Source organism: Myripristis murdjan, chromosome 16 (genome assembly GCF_902150065.1).
Source record: "Myripristis murdjan chromosome 16, fMyrMur1.1, whole genome shotgun sequence".
Taxonomy (NCBI): domain Eukaryota; kingdom Metazoa; phylum Chordata; class Actinopteri; order Holocentriformes; family Holocentridae; genus Myripristis; species Myripristis murdjan.
The window spans coordinates 23,605,850-23,629,414 of record NC_043995.1 but is presented as its reverse complement, the minus strand read 5'-3'; the positions used below and the strand labels follow the sequence as shown (position 1 = coordinate 23,629,414).

At 39.5% G+C, this 23,565-nt stretch overlaps 1 protein-coding gene across 1 annotated transcript in view; it reads right to left on the bottom strand.

Moving 5' to 3' along the window:
• The window catches only part of grik3 (glutamate ionotropic receptor kainate type subunit 3), an 88,193-nt gene that overhangs the window by 34,322 nt on the left and 30,306 nt on the right, over positions 1-23,565 (bottom strand). Inside the window, exons 2-5 of the mRNA XM_030072450.1 lie at positions 5,234-5,407; positions 4,719-4,976; positions 4,192-4,373; positions 2,267-2,320 (exon numbers count right to left, since the gene is read on the bottom strand). Coding sequence (XP_029928310.1) covers positions 2,267-2,320; positions 4,192-4,373; positions 4,719-4,976; positions 5,234-5,407 — 668 coding nt within the window. The remainder of the gene's footprint in view (positions 1-2,266; positions 2,321-4,191; positions 4,374-4,718; positions 4,977-5,233; positions 5,408-23,565) is intronic.

Here is a 23,565-nt window from a genome sequence, read left to right as displayed (position 1 = left end):
TGAAATGCAAGTGCTCCAAATCAATCTGTGATACTGTATCTACATACCAACAAAGGTTAAATGATATTAATAACTTGTGATACATTTCAATTTCATCTAACCATATTCCTCTGAAGGACGAGATAAAATCATTTACCCATTTTTCTATTTTTTTTTTCTTTGGGAATTTAGTAAAATATGTTTGTGACCTAAAAAAAACAGGAAATGAAGAAAAAAAGAACTCCAATTCTGATGGTTCATATTAATAATGCAAAAGTTGCAATCTCTTGGAAACTTCTAAGCAAAAAAGCAATTGAATTCAAAGCACTGTAATTTCTGGGGCAGCCATTGTAGCTGGAGTGTGAAGTCACATGTTGACACATGTCGTGCTGGAATGGGCCAGAGGGCTTGAAAAAGACATTTGGATGAACATAGATATTTCATTAGCACCCTGTGGGGTTAGTGCTGAGGGAATGAGAGCGTGTAAGACACTCACTGAAAAACGGTCGCTGCTGGTTTTAGAAATGCTTTTCTTCTTTTTTTTCCACAAGCACACACTACTGTAGAGTTTACTAACTACACTACTCTCTTTAATGAACAAGGATCAAAGTAAATCACCATTATTCAAAATGACATTCATAAATTCTCAGTAAATTAGATCAGGATACAAGTTTCTTAGCTTTGAAGCTAAGAATACAAAGTAATTGGGATGGAATTGCATGTACAACTGTGTAATTTATCTTTCCTGACATCCTCATTTCCATTTGGACATTTTGGGATATCAGAAAAGCAACATGTTCCAATTATAGATTAACTTTTTGCAGTGATGCTTTGCAGATACACATAAATAACATTAGCTTAACATAATCCCCCAACTGCAATACACTGAAATCTGTACCCTGAGAGCACACCACATATCTCTGAGTGCATACAGAAGTGATACGGAGGTGGCAGACATGACAAAGTTCTCAGTTTAGGTTCTTAGAGAGAGACCTGTAGGGTGGCAAAGCTGGAGCTATGACAGACTCATTTCAAAGGACAAGGATGTTATTACCCAATACCACTCTGCTGTTGCCTTTTCACGCTCTAATAAGTCGGCATTTCCCTCACCTCAGAAGATAAAACACAGACATCAGTGAATTCCATCACGGGGAAATTGTATTGCCATGTATACCATGCATGTATTCATCATTTTGGATCAAATCAAGCCGCCAGGTATAATCTTTTTAATAGTGTGTCTATCATTGTGACAGTCTATTGCAGCTTTAGATGGATCCCACAATCTGCTTGATTCCACAAAGATAGCCCACGTTCATGGGAAAAAGGCTTTCGCTGCAGCAAAACAGCATCAAATAAAACTTCTTACGCTCAATGCTCAAGTAAATATTGTACCTTTTTTGTTTGTGCCATCTGCTTGGAAGCTGGCACAATGTGGCAACACAAAGGGACTTTGGGCTTCCCTATTAAAGCATTGGTCATGCTACACAAACATGACATGTAGCAGAACACCGCCATCGCCATGCTGTTCAGCGTGAAAGATGACACACATCACGCCTGGCCCTGTATGTCATATCACATTATCACAGCAGACTGGCACAGTCCAGAGAGAGAGAAGGGTGGGGGGAGGGAGAGCCGGAGAGACACAATAACAGAGAGTAAAGGGAACACACAGTCCACGGTGGTATTCCTTCCCATTGAGTCTGTTTGTCCAAGCCAAGATCGGCCTTGAACAGTGGCCTGCTGGGAGCGATAGCTAGACCAGCCACAAAACCAAACAACACACCTGAGAGACCCAACTGGTGCGTAAGATAGATCTTTCTTGACTTGGATTATTCCAGTGGCCTCCACATTTTATTATAATGTGGTTGTGTAATAATGAAACTTTGCACCGGAGGTTGAAATGAAACAGCCACATGAGCTAATAAAAGAACGTTTCTTGTCCAAAATTTAATTACTGTTCATTTTCAAGAGATATTGGGAAACTGTTAGTCCTCACTTTAAAATATTAGACTAATTTTGGAAACTTTAACATGATAGTCCGTGTTGAATCTCAAACTGTTGCCTTTATGCTGCCACCTCAAAGACTTCTGTTGACTTTACCAGGCAGAGGAGTGTTTACTACAGCTTACTGAAGACTCCATTATGCTGCCAGCTTGTCAAACAAAATTGATATTATGGACTGGATCCAAACCCCATTGGCAATTAGCCGCCATTCATCAAAAACTCAAGCGGTGGGGAGATGAGAACAAACGAGACTCTATTTGCATTAACAAGCATGGTACATTACCAGAGTGGTGAAGATATAGTGGTAATACTCTGTCATCATCCCCATGGTCTGGGCCTGGAAGGGTAGAGACAGAGGATGGAAAAGGAAAGCTTGGATGAATAGAGACATAACAGAGAACAGGGTTGGTTTGTCGTGTTAGGGCATTTTGGAAGCAACAACGCAGCGAGAACAAACAATGCAAAGGAGATGCAGAAACGGCCTTTCATCGGCAAAGGAAGAAAGGCAGATTTTAATGAGCGTATTGACTGACACATCATGCCGTTTTGTGGAAAAGTTTCGGCTTGTTGGGATTGCAGCACCATATGTGTGGTCCACAGTACTAAAAATAAAGAAGAGCAACAGCACTAGATGCTTTTCTATGCATTTAAATGGTGTGCAATGGCTTGGGTCATGTGATGTTCTCCCAGGAGAGAAGGGACCCTTCAATCACAACAGTGTGGTAATCTTTGCCTCATATCCCACCACCCCATCACTGCCACTTGTTTCACTCAATCTACATTCAAAGCCACCGCATTCCCATGGTGGCTGTGCTTCCCATTTAATTGTACCATCTGTTGTGAAGAAAAGCCAAGGTTATGTAAATAAGATGTTGCTCTTATGTGAAGGCGAATTCACTTCTCCATCTATCGACGTCAAGCCAAACACATGACATTGAAAGTTGTGTCATGTTTCATATTGTAAGCAGGCGCATTCATTAATTAAAGGAGCTGCTCCACTGCCGCAGACTGAATCCATACTACAATATAATTAGGTCGTCAGCACATACTGTACATCTTACTTTTGTATTTCTATTCTGTTATCGTCACACCTCGTTTCAGCAAACCTCCATCTGTCCCCGTCCCCACAAGTGGCAGGGTCAATGAAATAAATAAATAAAACCTTAAAACAAAAAATGACAACACGAGGCAAAGGGAGTTGGTGATTTTAAATGACACTGTGGATATGTTTCCCATTTTCTTCTCTCCTTGTGGAGGAGGAATATAACCTGACAAGGATGTTGAGCTCAGGTGAGCTTGTCATAGTGAAGACAGGGACCAGACAGGTTGTAGACAAGGAAAAAGGCTGTCATGAGACTATCAAAAGCAACGCTGAATTTCGAACATAGGTTACAAAAGAAAGCTTCCAAGGGTATAATAAAATACTTCATAAGTACCGACCGACGCTTTCAAAAATACAGCAACTTCACACTCTCCCTTGTAAGTGCACACCTGCGGTATTAGTCAAACACAATAAATGTCTAAATTCAGTGCTTCCAATTTCCACTTATTGCCTTGGATAGGCATACCTCTTTTGCAAAGATGTAATAAAGTGGAGATGGTCTGTAGGTCACCTTGGACAGTTTAGTAGCTGATAAATATTGTCACTGCTGTCTGCAAACCAAAGTGTGGATGCTATTCTTCATCAATTCTGCCACTTTATCGTTTTAAGCAAATATCACAAAGCATTTCATTGATAAAGTGTACTTTATGTTATGCAACACTAATATTGGATGATCTCCTGAATGGTTAGAATGTAATATTCTGTCTCCAAATGGCTGTGAAGGACATATAATGTGCTCCAATTGTGTCTGAATGGTGCACAGCCTTGTCATTTTCATAAATTAAACTCCCACAAACCATTACAGACTTTTCTGGAATGTATCAGCACAACGCAACACAACGAAACAACCTCTCAATTTTTAGATCATATTTTGAGTAATATAGCTTTCTCTGATACACTTGTGACATTCTCTCGCTCCTGTGGTTTCAGTATGAACTGATTTGATATGACTAAACTGAATTAAGTGGCGTCTGAGCAGAGGAGGAGCACATGCTTTCATTCATCCAGTCATGCAAAGATGCAAAAATATCATATGGTGCTGATTTAAGGAAAATACATCATACAGAAGGTGTATGTATGGCATACTCTTTAGGTGTTGGGCTCACCTGTTTGAGAATCTGGGCAGCCATTTGGTGGCTGCAGTCAAAGATGATACGAAATTCACGGCCTCTCTTCATTTCCTTGAGAAGAGGTCTGGTGTCCTGTGTGTCCAAGGGGAGCTGGCGAATCTTTAGCCTGATGTTGTACCTGGATGGAGCCATTATCAGCTCCTGTAGTCTAATAAGACCTTAAGAAAAGAAACAACGCAAATACTAATGCAGTCATGACCAAGACAATACAAGGATAATGAGAGAGATAGGAAAGATGTCTGACACATTTCTTCACATATTTTCTATTGATTCTAAGTATGCTGCACAAGGGGTGTAACAATTTTTCATTGCATCGAAAATCAGGAAAAAATCAGGAAAACAGGAAACAAACTCATCCTTAAATCAAATTGCCAACTAATGAATCATAAATATAATTGAACTGATGTTAAGACAAAAATTCACACCCCTAACGCACATACTGAGTTTCTGAACTTGACAGAGTGATGACAAAAAGGGATATGCAAAGTATAAGTTGTGCTCACCTGTGCTATCGTCGTATACAACAGTGGCTGTTTTCCATTTGAGAAACTGCACCAGATCCAGGATGGCATAGCTTAGCGATGAATAATCTGGGTACAAATTGGCATAAAAGGTGTCCCTGTTGTCCATGGGGTGATGTTTCCATCGCACCTGGATGTGCGGCACTTCCAACGCGTTGCAGATCGACTGCACTGCATTTGATGATGAACTATGTGAAGGTCCAAATATTGCCACCACACCTAAAGAGAGCTGGTCACAAGCTAGAGAAGAGCGGGAGGAAAGACTTGTTACCTTTTCAGTCACAGTATATTCCATAAAACATCCAAAAAAAACACTTTTAGCTGTGGGTCAATAAATACGAGAATACAAAGCGAGAGCCAAATCTTCAAATAAGATCAGCACAGATTGTCAAATACAGAATACACATTATTTTCCTGGCCCGATTCACTGACCAGATTCTTGTCTTTGTCCATAGCACGATCACAATCCTTGAACAAACACACAGAAAGTCACTCACCTTTTCTTGAGGCCTCAAAACTGTCGTAGATATTAATCCTCTGTATGTCGTATGTTAATGTTGTGTTTGGCAACAAAGTCCTGTTTCTGTTAATGTTATTGACTGCAAATTTAAAGGCAAGCTCCTCGGCGCTAACGAGTGCAACAGGTCCCTCTGTTTGTTCAAAAATCCCCCCTGGAAAAGAAAGGAGAAAGAGATGTAAGACCCGTGACAGTTTGCCTCAAACACAATCACAGCCAAAAACAGAAACACACTCACAATTCCAGGTACGACCAAAAGGAGGAAAACATTGTGAGGCATTTGCACTTAGGACGAGCAGTGGAGTGAGCTGTGTGTATTACACACGGGTTTACTCAGCAAACACGGAGCACTCCATTTTCAAGGAATGCTGTAAATACCAATATCAGCTTTGAAGTCTCAAGCCATAATGGATTTAAGGCATCTTTGTGTGTGTGTGTGTGTGTGTGTGTGTGTGTGTGTGCCCCCATTCATGTGTGTGTTTGTCTTTCTTTCTGTGTCTGTCTGTTCCATCAGAGCAGCAGACAACCTCAGGCTCTGATGTATATCCATTAAGATGTCCTTTTATTTCACAGTACAACACTGTTGGAGCAGATAACTGGATTCAGCTGCTCCTCTGGGCACCTCGCTTTATAATAACCATCATTAATTGATAGGAAATCGATAATTAATTAAACTTAAGCCAGTAGTTATTTAGTGTTGACAAATAACAAAATGGAGATTCATAATATGTAGTAATTATTAGCAATGCTATAATTTATGTTATTTTACCATCAGATCAAGTAGTGCGGGAAAAAATGGAATACTTTGCTCTGAAATGTGGCACAAAATAGGAAAATTCAAGTCAAGTGGCTCTGGACTGGACTGAAGTATGGCATCATCCTGAGCTTATGAGCACAGCCGGAAGTCATGTCTCTCTGTTTAACATTGCTTAGTTATCTTGTGTGTCTGTGTATTTCATTATTCATAATTAGTAAACATTATTAATTATTATTCCATTGTTGGTTAAAGGTGAAACAACTATCAACTAAAGTTTAATTAGCTATCAATTTACCATTTCTTAATGATGGTTATTATGCTGTGTTGTGGTTACATAAGTGTTATTGTTATATAAATATCAAAGGAAAGTTATTCTTTTTCATGTTTTTCCATTTGTGGGTGGGGTGAAGTGCCGCTCAAAACATACAAAGTATGACAATATGCACATAACAACATGGAGAGTGTTGCTTGAGGTGGTGATGATGGTGGTGAGTGTAAGACCTTTTTTTGGTTTGCTAGTAGGATTATTTGAGGTATACTTACCTGGGATTGAAGACTGACACTAACTGATGTAGGAAACCCGCCAAAACAAGTTGCAAGGTGTGAACATATACGTGTGTGTGTGTGTGTGTGTGTGTGTGTGTGTGTGTGCAGGGCTGCAGCACCCTGCTTATCAGAGTATGTCAGAAATCCAATTTGATGCTCCTCAACCAAATCAGTGCTCCCCCCTGCAAGTTTGTGCTCATACATAAACACATCTTCACAGACTAAAGTGATATCATTTATGATACTCTAAAAAATGACTGTTAGTTAACAACAACAACAACAACAAAATTCCATGACACTTTTTTTTTTTTTTTTTTTTTTTTTTCATATTTAGCACAAGCTATTTAAACATCTACTGCATTTAAGCATCTTTTTGCATGTGTAATTGGGACATTTCTAAACCTGTCAACAGGTTTGGTCTGTTAAACTTCAGCTTTCTCTTCAGAATGAAGTGAAATCTTTCTGTGGCTATGCTACATCCTTTTAGACGATGCCTTACAGGGTAAACTTCTTAAATCATGCCTCTAAAAACATGACATGATGTGACGGCATATGGAGTGACAGACTCTCCCAGGCTCCTCTCTCATCTTATTATGCATTTCTAAAACAAAACAAAACGTCTCTGTGCTCTTTTGGTGATTCCAAGAAAAGCCAAGAGTGGCGCTGAACACGTCTGGCTTGAGCTGGGTTTCACAGCCTCGCCTATCAAAGTAGTTACCGATGTCAATTTCATCATGAAATCTTTCAGTACACGGTGACATTTCTGGATGAACTCTGTGGCCATCATTTAAGCTACGGAGACAACCTTTTGAAGCCCTCTTCTTCTGCACTGAGAAAGAGGCTTCTCAAACAGTGTAATAGATGTCTCGAGATATTTCTGCTCACTGTATCGCGATGTTCATGCACGTTAACACTTTCTTTCACCTTAATCTCTTCATCTCTTGCAGCATGTTGGGGTTGACAGTCAAAGTCATATCCCCAGTCACTATGTAGACTGCAGTGCCTTTCAGAGAGATTTATTTCTCTTTATTTTTTGAATTATTTTATCCTTGAGGCCATAATTTTTATCCCTTAATTATTACATCAGCCATCGTTACAAATTACAAACTTCCAAAAAGTTTGAATACTAATCAATGCATTGTGTCTGGTTTATTTGCATACATTAATCAGTCAAGTTTGACTCATTCCTTTTTTGTAAGATAAACAATATCAGTATAAACCCTGATGAAGACCAGCAGAAGCTGAAACTATTTATTTATTCATTTTGAAACTTCCAGTGCAGTCATGCTAAAATAATCAATAATTACCTCAGCTCCTTGCTCCTATATTCCACTTTTGAGTGCCTGAGTTGTTTTTGGTTTTTTTAGATGCATAAGATCAGTACAAGCTTTGGAACATCACCTGTTGCTTTTTTTGTATTTCAAGGCAATGGGCCCTCACAGGCATTTCACAGGCCCAACCTCAAACATCAACTGACAAAATGAGTCCATTATTTCAGCTGGGGAAGGCCAGTCTGACGGCTCGGGGGATCAGGATGCCTCTCTTTCATCCCCTGCACTGTCCTTAGTGGCTGAAGTATCCTCAGCTTGCCCCCGCTCCTCTCCAGGCTCTGTGATCTGCCCCTGCACCACAACATCAACCAGAGCGGCCAATATTTTTTTAAATAGGCTTACTTTTATGTAAGGCTATGACGTAGGCTATGAGCAGTGTTGCATAAGATTTGTTGAAATGTTGTGGTGAAATTCAAAAGATGATTTTGTTGCGGGGTTTTTGCTTTTGGCAGCTGTCTGATTTTGCACCCCCTTCTGTGTTAAATACTACTCGGCTCCCCAGTTTGCCTCACAATGTGTGTGTTTGTGCGCGTGTGGTTGGCAAGGTGGCAGATGGGGATGGAAGTAACTAGTTCCAATCAATAGATCTGCCCATAAATATTTCACAGACACAGAGAGCACACAGTTGCAGAGAGCTGAGTCTGGGAATAGCACCTGTGACCCACTGACGCTCCCAAACAGACCCCCAGTGACTGGATCACAGGATCACAGACCTCTGTTGCTGAAGGCAGAGAGGCAATTCTGGGAGCCAAGCTCATCTCACTATTTATGACTCAAGGCCTCCCCGGATTGCAAGGGGCTGTGATGCATAAACTGCCCGATGGAATGCGTCACATTAAAATAAATGAATCCTTCCGTTTCATGGGGAAATCTCATTAGAGTACATTAAGTAATTGCTGGAGTATATAGTAATTTGACTGTTAAGAGGATAAAATGTGCATTGCTCAGAAGCACTTTAACAAATTTAATAAACAGGGGGAAACCTGCTCCTTAGGAGGAAAATCCTGCGGATAATGTGCTGCGCCCTTTTCAGAATCCTGCCATAAGCACAATAGCAGGGCTTAATGTACGAGGAGTTGCTCAAGTCCGTCAAACAGAGAATAAGCCCTTCTTTTCAGCGTCACACAAAACTGACTGTAATGACACAGAGAATGCAATTATATGGAATATATAATATGCAAGCTCCCAGGATGAAACTGAATCATTATTCACTGCAACAGGTTTGTACGAGCTAAGATGCATCTTTAGATTTCTGACTTGTTCTTGTGAACCTCAGTCAATAGCCTTCAGATTAACATGTTCCTGATAGACAGTAACAGAAAGGCCTTTAATTAGTCTCTACAGTGCCCACGCAATGTAAAAATCAGCCACTAATTGCAGTTGTTTTCATAATTTGTCCCTCGGTGATAACTTTGTAGATCAACTACATTTGAAAACCACAGTGGTTTGCCCTCATTTTACAAAAAAAGAGCATTCACAGCTGCCTGTGAAGAAAGAAGAACTGCTCAAATAGAAGTGTTAAACAGCAATATATGTATTGATTAAAACCATACATAGCAATTGGCACTGGAAAGCTCAGGTCAAATTTGCAAGCTTATAGATGCCACTATACACAAGAACGCACCACTAGCAGTGGCATACCGTGTACCATTTAAGTTATTATTGCTGTTATGCTATTGTGTGTAAATTAAGTAGGTGGAAATGAGGCACTGGAAGAAGAATAAGTCTTGTCAAACTACCCTTAGTGAATAAAGACAAAATCAAAAATACAGAAAGCAACAGAAATTGTAAGGCCAAAATGCATCCCTCTGCTGTTTTTATGATACAGTTAAAAATATGTTATTAATATAAGGAATAAAGCACAACAAAGCCCAGCACAGCCTGACACAGACTGCTGAAGAAGCTCATCCAAATGCTGGTAGATCATTTAATCTATTACTCTAAATAAATAAGGGGTGCCAATATCGGGTTAAGACACAGGTGGTGGACTGACTTCTCACTAAGCCTCAATACACATGTGCAGATCCGGTTAAACAACGGTTTTAAGGAGGTCCAAAAAGAGTATGTACACTTTGGAAATCGGTGAAATCAATCATTTTAGCTAAAAGTACAAATTTTGGGTATTGCCAGTTTAAAGACAGGAGTATTTCACAGTTTCAGTTGGAACAAATCACACATTCAGAGAGACTTAGAAACAGTTCAAATGATGTGTCCAAGGGGAGGATTAAAAAGTTCAATAAAATATTATTAGTTAAGCTAATAAAGTATAAAATAATAAGCCCCTTTGGCTTGCATGTGAGTGAATTGTGGTGTGAATGAAAATGAAGGTGAACTGTATACTTAAAGAGGAACCATGTGCATGCAGAGGAGGGAGGGGGTCTGCAGGGCCTGCAGGAGGTAGCAGAGACCCGCTGTGTCGAGTCAACATCACAGGTCTCGTACTTGTGCTCTACATGCCCCGGCCAAAAATCCACGCTGACGCATGAGAGCCCCACATGCCTTGTACCTTGTTACAACATGGGCAGTGTATACCTCCTCTTCACTGTTGTGCAAGCACGTCTAGATGGCTATGTGGGTATCATGTGGGCACCACTGAAAATAATTTACTGTACAAACTCTATTATTTAACTAGGGCACTGTTTTCTGTATGTTCTGAAAAGGCTACATTTTGCTTAAAGCTTAAAGTTAAAGCATTTTTTTTAAAATGTTGCCACAGTGTACTGCAAATTGCACTGATCACAAAACAGCACGCTATTTTGCAGCTATTTTGGAACCTAAGAACATTTACAGATTGCTTGGCATCATCCTCGGATGTAGAGACCAACATTTCAAAGGTCGCTTCAGTTTTAAGCCTGATATTGATGATACAACACCAGGCAATGTGGCAATCATAAATGGGTTTGAAAAACTAAAATAACATAACTTTTTTTGGAAACTGGAAGATTGGCGTAGACTAAGGCTTTCAATCAATCTTTTAATCAGTGGTATCATTTAGCTTTTTTCACATAATCAACTTACTTAACTAGTGATTATATTAATACAATATCAGTATCAATATGGCGTCTCCTTTTTCCATGAGCTTTTTTTCAGGTTGTTCAACATTATGATCAGGTTTGCTCACTTCTGCTCACATTATTGTAAACGAGTGACTCAAATCTCTTGGTCATATTTGTTCTCCTCTGTGGAGAAAACAGTAGGATCTGTCCACATGGTTTGCTCGCAGAATTAAACAATCAGCAGAAATAGCAAAAGCAGGTTAAATACATTCATAAACTAGTAAACTAATACTATCATAAATTAGACTGCTTATTTAACAGTCTAATTTACGATATTATAAATTAGGTAGGTATATTATCATGTACATATTAAGACATAACGGTATCACAGCAAGCATCCCCACAAGTAAATAGATGAATAATCTAGGGTCACATCATTTACCTGCAAAATGACAGTTAAATGAGCTGTGTGGGAAGCTGAGATGTTAAAATGTACAGCTTAATTAAATTTTCACAGTAATATAACCTTTGCTTCATTATGTTAGTTGCATACTGTACCTTACAGAGTACAGTAGATTAAAATGATTTTTTTCTGAATGAAATTTGAGCCCCCAGATGTAGAGCAGAGAAATGTCTTACTCACTGGCTGACCCAAAATTGGCAGAATTTGAAAACTGACTCAGCAGATTGGTGACAGACATGACTTTTGGCTCTCAGCCGACCGTCCCCCTGACTGATGCCTATGGAGGACAGATCTTGTGAGAGTCTAGAGCATCACCAGCTGCCCTAGTCACCTTCTGTGAGCAAAATTTAAGCCACTTCCCTCAGGCTGAAGGTTCAGTCAACCACAGGCGGGGTAAACAAATTCTCATTTCATCCGAACGCCATAAAGTTGCTTGACTGTAACATGATGACAATCCACCTTAAGACATCTTTCCCCAATATTTTGCTACACCGAGGTAAAAACTGTGACATGATTGCACTTCTCCTGATATCTGTGAAAAAGCAAGACACAATCAGTGATGTGTGCTATTTTGTTAAAAATAAAGCATTTGACCTTTGTTGTAAAGACATTCTGGGCTCTACAGCTTCACAAAAAAAGAATATCATTCCACTTTTTTACAGTACTCTACATGTTTTTTTGTTTTTTTTCACCTAACCAGGGCAAGCCATTTATTACCCATGCGAACTCATGAGATTATTATTTATTTATTGGGAGCTTAATGTGTGCAGTGTGTGCAGAGTCTATCTCCTCTATCATTGGTTGCATTTTTTTTGCTGGATGTGTGCCCCTTTTGTCCCACTGGCCAGGACAAGGCAAACATTTCTGTGGGTCCTAAATAAGACTTTCATTGGGATCCTCCACGGGTGAAATATTTCATACTTTGTGCCTGTTTTCACAGTCTTGTGCTTCGGTGGCACACTTTCACTGTGGAGATGACCAAGATTTACAATAAGGTATTAGATAAGGTTTTGATTCTGCACATTATTCAACATGCCATAACCAATGCTGTTTACAGCCACGGCTGACGGTTTTCCAAAGAGATTTACTCAGATCCAGTCTCAAATAAAGCAGCAGTAAACATGGCATCCTCAAGACAAAGATGCAGGCATAGCTTGGGCCAGTCAGCAACAAGATGCATCACCCCTCCACGTTTCACCATTATCAAACTGATAATCAGGCAGTTCTGAGATCTTTCAAAGTTTGAAATTTTGACTTTTAATTATGGCCTCCTCATTGGCCCAATAATGGGTCTAATGTGAAACTTTGGGGTGACTCAGACCTAAAACTCATCAGGGCAATCAGTATTATTTTACATGCTTGCTGGAACACAAGTTTGACTAGACCACTGGTGTCTGAGTTTTTATGTGAAATATCATATCTGATGGACAGATGGATGGACGCAGCCCTATCCATAGCCTAAAAACCTTTAGGATGGCCCCCTAAATGCAAGTCTAAATAAATTAACAAACAAGCAAATAAATGAGTAATAAAAGAATAAATAAAACTTGCCCTCCAACAAATTGAGCTTGTTAAGACAAACTTCTTGGTGCCAGACAAATCAATGCCAAAGCCCAAACAATGAAACTATCTCATTATGCTCTTGGATACATGTGTGCTCGCCCACTGCATTTTTGAGTATTGCTCTTTTGTACTTTCTTTTCACTGGTAGGATTCCCAATCTCGCTGTGAATAGCTTCCGCTCTCACTGGATGTGCAAAAGCACTCAGCTCCAAAACGATGGCAGCAAACAATGACCAGCACAAAGCGCACGCACACACACAAACCTCCGTGAACATTTGGATGAGCGACCAACTTTGGGAAGAGCACGCTGCCTCATAATTAACAACGCAACACGAGGGACTATCTGTTATACTCTGTCAGACAATATTACAGCACCGACACCCGTATTGAGCCTATAATGCATATTGTGCCACATATATTGGTGAAAATGGCAGGTCAGTAATTCAGCACATTTAATCAATGATAACTAGCATGAGAGGAAATTGATGTTGCTGGTTAATTGCTCTAGTGAATAGTCCCCTAACTGCATGTGATGATAAAGTCTTTCTCTCTTGTCCAATTACCGTACAAATTCAAAACCTAGAGGAACTTGTAAAACAAAGAACACCACACACAGAGCTCGAGGCGAGAAGTTTAAATCTCGCTGTAGCGAAGGCACAACTGATCCATTACATTTTAAAGACCAACACCATTACAACATTACAGTTAAGCTCCCATGAATGCCTAATTCAAGCCCATCATTAGTAATTAACCTATAATGTCCATCTCCGTACATATTAGTCAACACTTGTTATTGCATAATTAGTGTTTTCTTGAATTGCAATTATGTTTAATCAGCGACCATTTATCTGAATATGTAAAAGGAACATGATCTATCCACAACACTGAGCTACTATTTATCAAGCTATAAAATATTTAAGCTTGCTTTAATAATTCAGCTGCCTATTCCTCAGAATCACTAAACAATATTTTAATATTATTGCTTAATAATACATAGTAATATTCACTAATATCATAGTAATAATCATCATAATTAATATTTTTTGTTTACTATCATCAGTTACCTCTTCATTAACTGCCTAATATCTTTTTGCCAGTAGTAAATGTATGACTTCTCTATGCAATTAATATCTGTAAATACATTTAATTTGGCAGCAGGTCATTTCAAATAATACCAAGAGTTCACATCTGGACTCATTTAATTCTCATTTAATTCAGCTGAGGTGCTAATTTACTGGGACAATTTTCTCGGCGAGCTAAAATAGGAATATTAACCAAACAAATTAGCCTCGACAAATGACCTATTAGGTCATGTGTAGTTAACTATGGGATGATTTGCTTATTCATAACCTGGACAAATTGATCATTGAGTCACACTGCACCTGTGATGAAACATGCTGGTCTAACTGAGACTTTGCCTTTTTCAGCTGAATGGTCACAGAACTTCTGATCATTTATTTATTTGTTGTTTATTTGCTGATCCCTGATTGCTGCACAGTGCCCAAATTGATGACACTGTCCTGGTTGTGATTCCAGCTCATACTGTTTTTGTTTTGTGGCTTTTGTCATAGTTGGTGGGAGTGTGTGTGTGCCGGTTACTTTGGTTAAGAAAGGCTACCAACTGTCAGCCATAGTTCACTTCACTTAGTATCAACTGACAATATATTTACCTTTCTGACTTAAAATGAATGACAGTATAGTTTTGCTATTATAATCAAAGTACATGGCTATATTAACCATAAGACTCTGCATAGAGGCGAGTAGAGTGGGTGTGGGTGGTGTGCCCTCAGAGCCAACAATTGTGTTATTCTAATTCCCCGTTCAGCCACAAAACACCTGCTCTCAACAGTGACTGTGGACTGGGGCTTTGAATAATGAACTTGAAATGAATATTTTGTATGACTTATGTATGAGCGCTGATACTGAAAGTCAGAGTCAGACCCGCTCGTGGCTCACAAATGGTTTCTGAAAAGTCCCCCGGAAAAATTTAGGTGTACACACATTCCCTTAGGCATCTCAATTTCATATTTCCTTGTAATGAATGGATATGAAGCTACAGGACGTGATGAAGCCATAACAGTTACAAGTCTTTCTGTAAAGCTGGCCAAAAAACGACAAATGTAAAAAGTGGCCTCCAGTCCTCTGCCGGTTTACAAAAGAGGCATCTGGCCTTCAATTGAGTAAGTGAATGCAATTTACTGTGTAATTAATATGTGAAGAGCTTCATTCCAAATGCAATATTCACCATTTGAAAAAAAAAAAGAAAAAAAAAACCTGACACCAACTGTTGCAAAATTGTAGACATTAAAGTACCTTACAATGGATAATTATTGGAGTTATTAGTGATTCGACCATTTAATGGATAAAACCATCTGTATAATTGAAATATTGAGCAATAAAATTCAGGTAAAATACTTTCCCTCCACAGCAGATTTATCACCTTTGGGAAAAAAAAAAAAAAAAAAAAAAAAAACCTTTATATATTCACAGTGCAACACATTCGCAGGGGATTCGCATACACACTATTCTTCTTCTTGCCTCATATAAATAGAGCTTTCTCTGTGACTTGTCCCTCACACTTTGCTGCCTTTCTGCTAAGCCAACTGAATTAGAGCCTCCATTCATCACTCAGACTGAGTCATTCAATCTACATCGTTGTCTTAATGATGTATTTCACTATCCATTGTTGCCACCAATAACATGACGGATAAACGTTTCCTCAAATGCTTTCCCTCATTTCAATCCATTAATTAGAATGACTGAATATATTGTTTCCTATGACAGGTAAGCCTGTGTACACATAAATGAGTGCACTATGTTACATTTTAGTAGTTTATGTTTATATGACTGCAAAGTAATGCTTAAATACTAACTCCAACCACTTAAAGAGGAAGTGTACCCCTATCCAGACCTCTTTGTATTATAGGATCGTATAGCTTGACATTATAATCATAAAATAATTGCATAACACTAGTAATTTATGAGGCAGCAGGCTGGTGTAATGGTTAGAGGGCCTAAATGAGGTTCAAGCCCCTGTGTGAGCAAGTGTGTGCCCTGCTGAAGTGTCCTTAAGCAAGACTCTGAATCCCTTCAAGCTCCAGGGGCACTTCCCTGCAGCTGTGCCATATTATTATTATTGAATAATAACAGAACTCACATCAAAGAGTGCAATCTAATCTACCACGATAACAGGTTAACCTCTCATATCCCCAGCCTGGCATAATATGTCATTCCTTCAAAATTTGAAATCTAAACTCACCACTCACTCTGACAATGTTATAAGTGTAACAACGCTTAGACAAATGTGCAGAAATGTTTGAGGCTTTCACAGAGCATAATATATTATCATATAAATTGAATTTGGGCTTCTAATGTTTGAGTCCATAATGAGAAAGACTGTTTTAATTATGTTATTTCTCCCTCTAACTCACTGTCCACACTGAATCCCCATCAAGCTCAATCACAGCTGAGAGGCATCCTTATTTATTTGATACGATTAGTAGTACTCATGCAGCCCTATAATGTTGTGATATCTCCTCTGTCAGAGGACTGTCAGGTAACAACACATTTGTAAAATCTAATTTTATGCTCAAGTGGTTCTGCTTCTGCAATTTATCGCAGCTATCGCTCACCCTCTCCCGCTTGCTCTTGCTCTCTCTCCCTTACTCCCTCTCTTGCTGGTCTCCACCCTCTCTTCCAGGCTTAGTGAGGTGTTTTGATCTCATTATCATTCTCAAACATTCACACTGGATAATCTGTCAGGGCGGGAGCCTGTGCTCTGCACCGTACAGGGCACCCCGGTCATGATTAGGGGTCTAGGGGCGTGCTTGCAATGAAAATACCTACCTATTTTTTTGTGCTTCCTTTTTCTTTTTTTCAGCAAGACCATAAGAAATAGGCATATCTTTCTCTCTGTATGCTATAACAAGTTGGCTGTGTCAGTGGAGCCCTTAGTAAGAGAAACTGCCTCTAAGGCATCGGACACTATATGAGGACAATTCTGGGACAACCCGGCGAGGAGACAGAATTGATTAGCCAAACTGAGCAGCAGGACACACATGCCCTTTTACAAACCACAAATCCCTTTCCAGAAACATTGCACAATGCACAGCGCACCTCCATTAGACAATCCTCCTCCACAATGCATGATATAAACAGCCACCTCCCCTGCCTGCGGCCTATTGTTATCACTGAGGTAAAAACCCTCACTATGCCAAATCCTCACCTCACCGCCAGTTCAATCACAGGCTGTGCCAAGAAAAGAGGGAGAGACAATGGTAACTAATGCCAGTTGGACGTGGGCCTAAAACTGTGCCAACCTACCTGTGTCCATCACCATCCCAACCCCCTCTATCTCCTCACCCACTGCCACCTTTCTTTGTCCACATATGGTGGCAGAGGATATGCAGACCTGTAGCCATGGCAGTTTGTCACAGTGGGACACAAAAACACCTCACTGTGCATAAAAAAAAAAAAAAAAAAAAAAAAAAACAGCTCTGGAAGGCGCACCTCAGATAGTGTGTGTGCATGCACACACTTGGAAGAGGAGTTTCCAAGATTTGTGACCATCCGAATATAGTCACATATACAGTAATACTGTATCCTTAGCAGCATTTGCCAATCAACAATATGACCATGACCACAAACAAGCTTACTCACCAGCTTTCACTGTTTTTATAACAGAGATTCTGGCTTGCCTGTGGTTCCTTTTTCTTCTCAAACAGCATAAAAACACCTCAAAATCTGTAAAATAGAAAACTGGTGACTGCATAAAGGTATAGGTAGCAAAATTTTATCTTTTTGGTACTACTCTATATATTAGAAAACAACTAAGCCACATCATCTGGCCATTTAATCACACCTTGAGAAACGAACTGAGAACTGCCTCTATTCTTTGCTGTTGCCGGATCATATTAGTGTGCCTGGAAGACACTGGTTCACACACACCAGCTCCAGATACCCTGTAATCCTCTCCATAGACCACATCTGCCCTTTGTGATGATCTCATTGCAGCTTTACCAGTCAACAGCATTCATGTGGAAACTCCCAACACTTCTGAAACAAATTGGACGTACACCTCGTTGACCTCGTGGTGTTTCCATTTCTAATTCATTTGGGAGGCTGTTTATTAATTGAATGAAAGCATAACTCAAGTGACACACACAGTAATGTGTTTTTTTCAAAATTAGCTGAAAAACAATGTGAATATTCAACAGCCACACTCAACTGCTTTTAGAAAATACCTGCTTTTGGAAGTGAGATTCCAGCACCAAGTTTGTGACAAAATCAGTGCAGATTAATTTGAAGATCACATTAGTTCATACTTAAGATTGATAAACCAGGGTTATTGTTTTCTTTCTTTCTGCTCTGATACTTTTCCAACCCACATCAGCTGTGAGGAGAGTTCAGTCTTCATTACATTTCCATTTCTTCGGAGTTCAAGCGTTAAAGCTCTTATGAATGACATCACACTTGTGCATTTTACAGCAAAAGTCAGCAAATATTAAATTACTATTAAATAAAAGAGATAACATCAAAGATTGTGTTTGATAAGGCGAAAAACTAAAACTACTGCAGTTTATTAAGCTTGAGCACAAAAAAATAACTTCTGTCTTGAAAAGATAAGGCATTTTGGAGCAAAATATTTCATCCAATAATTGCTAGACATATAACATTCATTCCACAAGCGAAAATGTGTCCACAATGTGCAAAATAAACAGAGGCATCAAGTTAAATCCATTCTATTTTTGTTATCCTTTCAGTGTTTTATTATGCAACGTGTGTTCTGTTCTGTGCACAGCACACAACATCCATTGCACATCTGTCCGTCGTGGGGAAGGTATCCCTCCTCTGTTGGACCTCCTGAGGATTCTTATTATTTTTCTTCTCCATTAAAGGGTTGTTTCAGGGAGTTTTTCCTTATCCGATGTGAGGGTCTAAGGACAGAGGTTGTTGTATTTCTGTAAAGCCCTTTGAGGTAAATTTGTAATTTGTGACATTGGACTATACATATGAAATTGGCTTGACTTGGACACAAGAAAAAAATGTCTATGAAGAACATCTGAGTTTTGTTTGTTTTATGTGGGTCTGAAAATTTGGACAGAAAGAAACAAATTGGATCTTTCAGCTATCACACCCGCTATCACATTGCTCGGTTCCTTTCCCTAATACAGCTGCTAACTGTGCAGGAGATACCAGTGCAAATCCTATATCACTGTTTTACCACATGCCAATACACAAATAGTAGTCGACAATAAAATAAAACACTGTATGCAGGAAATAAAGGGATGCAAGTGTGCATGTGTGCAAGCAAGTTGGCTCAATCTGCCAGGCAAGCATAAGAAAGTGAATTCTGTGAGCATCTCAGCTCGCACTGCAGCAGAATAACATGCTACACTCCGTCCTACATAAAGCACTCTCCCCCAACATTTTTCCCCCGTCACAATATACATTTCTCCTTCAGCATGTTACTATTTGCATCTCTCTCCAATATCACTTTAGGTGAACATGCAAGCAGAAACATCAGCTATTATATAAATTGTTGACGGATTTTGCCTTAGCCCATTCAGTCTGCAGCAAAAGCACATAATCTGTCACGATTTAGACATTAGTCAACGACTGGTTTGATCCTGTCACTATGTTACATGCACAGTCGGTAGAACGTGGGCTGTGTCAGGGAAGCAGCGGCATTGCAGGCTCACTGTTGTGTGGACATGGCGGATAATAGCTTTCCACCTCAGGACTGAACCGTAGAGTTTTATGTTCATATTCTGCGTGATGGGTCAATCTGGGGCTCCAGGGCCTCATTTTCATTACAGCTACTTGGGTGGACCTTTTAATTTTAGTGACACAAACCTGTTGCAGGCCGATTGACTCGTCCTGAGGGCTAACACTCCACAGTTGGACATATGGGCTCTAAAACAGAGATCACAAGGTTAGATAACTACTCCAGGTCACAACAACTTGGTGTGGTGTAATTGACATTGATTTTGCAACTAAAGACACAATTAATACAGAGACTTGTGCTCAGCCCCTGCAAGCTGCTTCAAAGTCTACACTAAGATGGAAAGGCACTGTTTATTTTGGGCCACCTTATTACCATGCAGTTTTGACAACTGCTTATTTGCTTTAATGCTTCACAAAATTAGAACAAGAGTTTGAGTTCAGCCGTGTATAAAACTCTTTGACAGTGCTATTATCCTCCCCCTCCCACGGAAATTAGTGTCTTTTGCCAGAGGGGCAATAAAAACAGGATGTAAGTATCTTTTTTATGATCGCTTGTCTTACTTTTGTAAAAGGCAATAAACATGTGGGACAAACTATATTGAGTGTGCAAACACAGGAAGACCAAGAAAAATTGTTTGGTTCTGACCCAAATGATGACAAGGATGGCAGACATAAAAACACTTGCAGTAAACCAATTTCATAACAAAAATTAAGAATGCATTTGAGCCAGGTGTATGGTGCAGAAGTGAAGGAGGACCTCATGCAGAGAGGTCGAAGAGGGTCTCAAGACAAGAGTCACTGTGTTTTTCAAAGTCATTGCAGGCAGGGCTAAATATAAATCTGCCCCACTTATTACTGAAGGGACCATACATGCAAAGTTAATGTAGACAAATGAGGGGGAGGTGCAGGTCACATCATTTGGGACACCTCTGGCTAGTTTCTGGGACAGGAGGCACTCAAATGGAAATTAACTGTGTCTGAGAGAGCATTCACATCCTCTGGAGCAGGACCAATCTTAACACATCTGAATTGAAGCCCCCGGCACTCATTTTTATCCACATTCTCTAACTTTCTGGTGGTGTGAGAAGGGGAGATTATTCCCACTAGGCATGTAGAGGGCCATGTATAGTACTCAGAAGGATTAGCAACATAGAGAGCAATGAATGTGAAGGACCAGTCAGCCGAGGGGACATTAACTGATAGCCTGTTGAATAAAACCCTACATTTGCAGAACAAGAATTTGAAGATAGAACAGAACAGGTGGCATTTTCATATTTGTGCATCTCTGTTGAATCAGTTAAATTCTTCTGCAAACAAAAACAAGGGACAGCCATTGTAACAAAAATAGACCTAATGATACCTTCCAGCTTTCACTGCGTCCAATTTGAGAGATCTCGGGCTCAAATAGCTGTAAAATCTTAAGGAGAATTTCCTTCATAAATCAGCATTCGTCTGTGCTATCTGCACGGATGAAACTGCTGGATAGCCACACTCACCATGGCTATCCTTTTGTTCATACTAGTGTGTTATTTTAATGAACCAGATAAGGCAAGTTTCTTATACAGTAGCAGTTTGTACTGGTTTCAAGATGCCACGATTAATGTGATGAAATGTTTTTGGATCATATAATTACAGATATTTTTAAGCCCTCCTGATATGTATAGTATAACAAACCCCATTTGTTAAATATGCTATCAAGTGACAGTTTCCACACAATCAATGCATAACAGTTCTCTTGGAGATGATAAGACAGAGGAAGATGATAACATAGAGATTCTGTGTGGGAAAATTGTTGCATACACATTACATCCTGAATGGGAGCCATTTATTCTTGGTGTGGAGAACAAAATGCGCAGAGCTTATATTTTTGTTCTTTTTCAAACATGGCTTGACTATTGTAGGTTTATAATAAAAGCTGGCTGTTTTATCACAGAGCACAAGCATTATTCCTAAGCACTTTGCACCGTCTTTTCAAAGCCGATTAGAGCACGGAGAAGGAGGCCAGCTCATCCTTGCAAAGGCAGGATATTTACATTTCAGTGCCATGTGCAATGAATTTTAATTTGGCTGCTACAATTTAACACGCTGGCTTCCTAGCAGTTTCACACATGAGTGCTTAATGGCTTCGTTAACATCCTGAGGGACTTTCCTCATTACCTGATCTGGTCAACTCTGACAGGTGCATCGAGTCTCATCACTGATCTTTGTTCATAGTGCCAAGTTCCCTCGCACCACCGAGCTCAGTGAAATCGAAATCAAAGAAACAAGTGCGAGCGAAGTCATAGCTCAGAAGCAACGCCACTCAATGGCATAAGGGAATAATGCTAATGAGATCAGTGCCCTTGACAAAAAATATACGGTCCAGTGTTAAATGTCTAAATTATTCCTGTATTGCCTTTCTGAGTATCTTTGGACACAGACCAAGAACACCATTAGGCCACTTTAAACAAACCCATTAAGCACGTGTTTCATTACACAGCCACTGATAAAGACCTAAAGCAATGCTGTGTTTTCTCCTATTAAATACATCCAAACATGCTACATTGTCAACCAGTCATCTGTCCTTGATTCTGTGATGTTATTAAAAATCTTTTGGCCTTCCCTTCTTTTATCTGCACTTCACATAAATGTGAGCCCCCTTACATGGGCATAACTTAAAATACGATAACATTAATAATATTGCTTTGTCCCACTTTGAAAAACCTAAATTGCATTCTTGAGGGACCCCTTATCCTAAAACTCACAAAAATTGCCCTGTGCCTTTAACTGAAGATGCCTCATCATTATCATGTTTCCAAAACATAATTTCAAAAGCCCTGCATCCAAGCACCTCATTTGACAAGGCAGCCTAGCATGACTTATTTAGAGAATTTTCAAAAGAAGATAGTTCGGGATCACGGTGTCTCGTTATGTCTCCAAAAAAAAAAACCTTTTTCGTTGTTATTGAATATCCCATCATTCTAAACTCTCCTCATAAACTGAGGAGATAAAGTATACCTCTGCATTATTTTGCGATTCATTTCCTTCCTCACTGAGTCGCACTGTAATATTCCACTTTTAACTTTGAAAATCACACAAACAGTGGCTTTGTCCTTGCAACAGAATCTGGCAAGAAAAACACATCATCATTTGATGAAGGGAGATAAAAAAAAAGGAAAAAAGAAAAAAAACAGGCAATTCCATGAGGCATTTGATTTGAAAAATTTATGATTTGGAGGTGACTCAAGAGAAGGTGATGGAGGCGGGGGAGGGGGCATATAAACAACAATCTTGTTTTCTCGCCATAAAAACATGTTGGTATGACTGCAACAACTTGTTTTCTCATGTCACTTCCTCCCACCCTTCCTCTCCAAGTGATGGTCACACTCATTGCACTGAATAAATTTACTTCTCTGTTCTCTCTGATCCCTGACATGGACAAGGATTCCTTCTCAAGCAGCGCCACATGGAGTACTGACAATAAGTCATGCTTTGCTACTGGAAGGAAAAAAAAAAAAAAAAAAAAAGCATAACATGATATGTGTGCACCATGTGGATCTTTTTCCCCATCACAGGTTTTTGCGCCATGTCTGTTAATTCACCTGAAATCCATGTTGGAACAAGTGATCTGTCTGGTAAGGAGTAATCATTTTCTTCCAGACAACAGCACAAAATCTATTCTCCAGACAAATGTCAGAACAGATTGCATGCGGAACATACAGAGTATTTACTAGAAGAGGATAGTGCCTTAAGATAATCCATAAGAGAAGGTGTTTATTCATCAGACAGTTTCTCCCTCAGTAAATAATGTGAATTGCCACAACTCCAATTCATAAAATACAAGAGCAACCACAGCAACCCTAAATATTCTGACTTTCATTTCTTAAAAAAGGAATGGTGAACCTTTTAATAGCCCTGACTGCATACTATGATTTTTATTTCCGATTATAC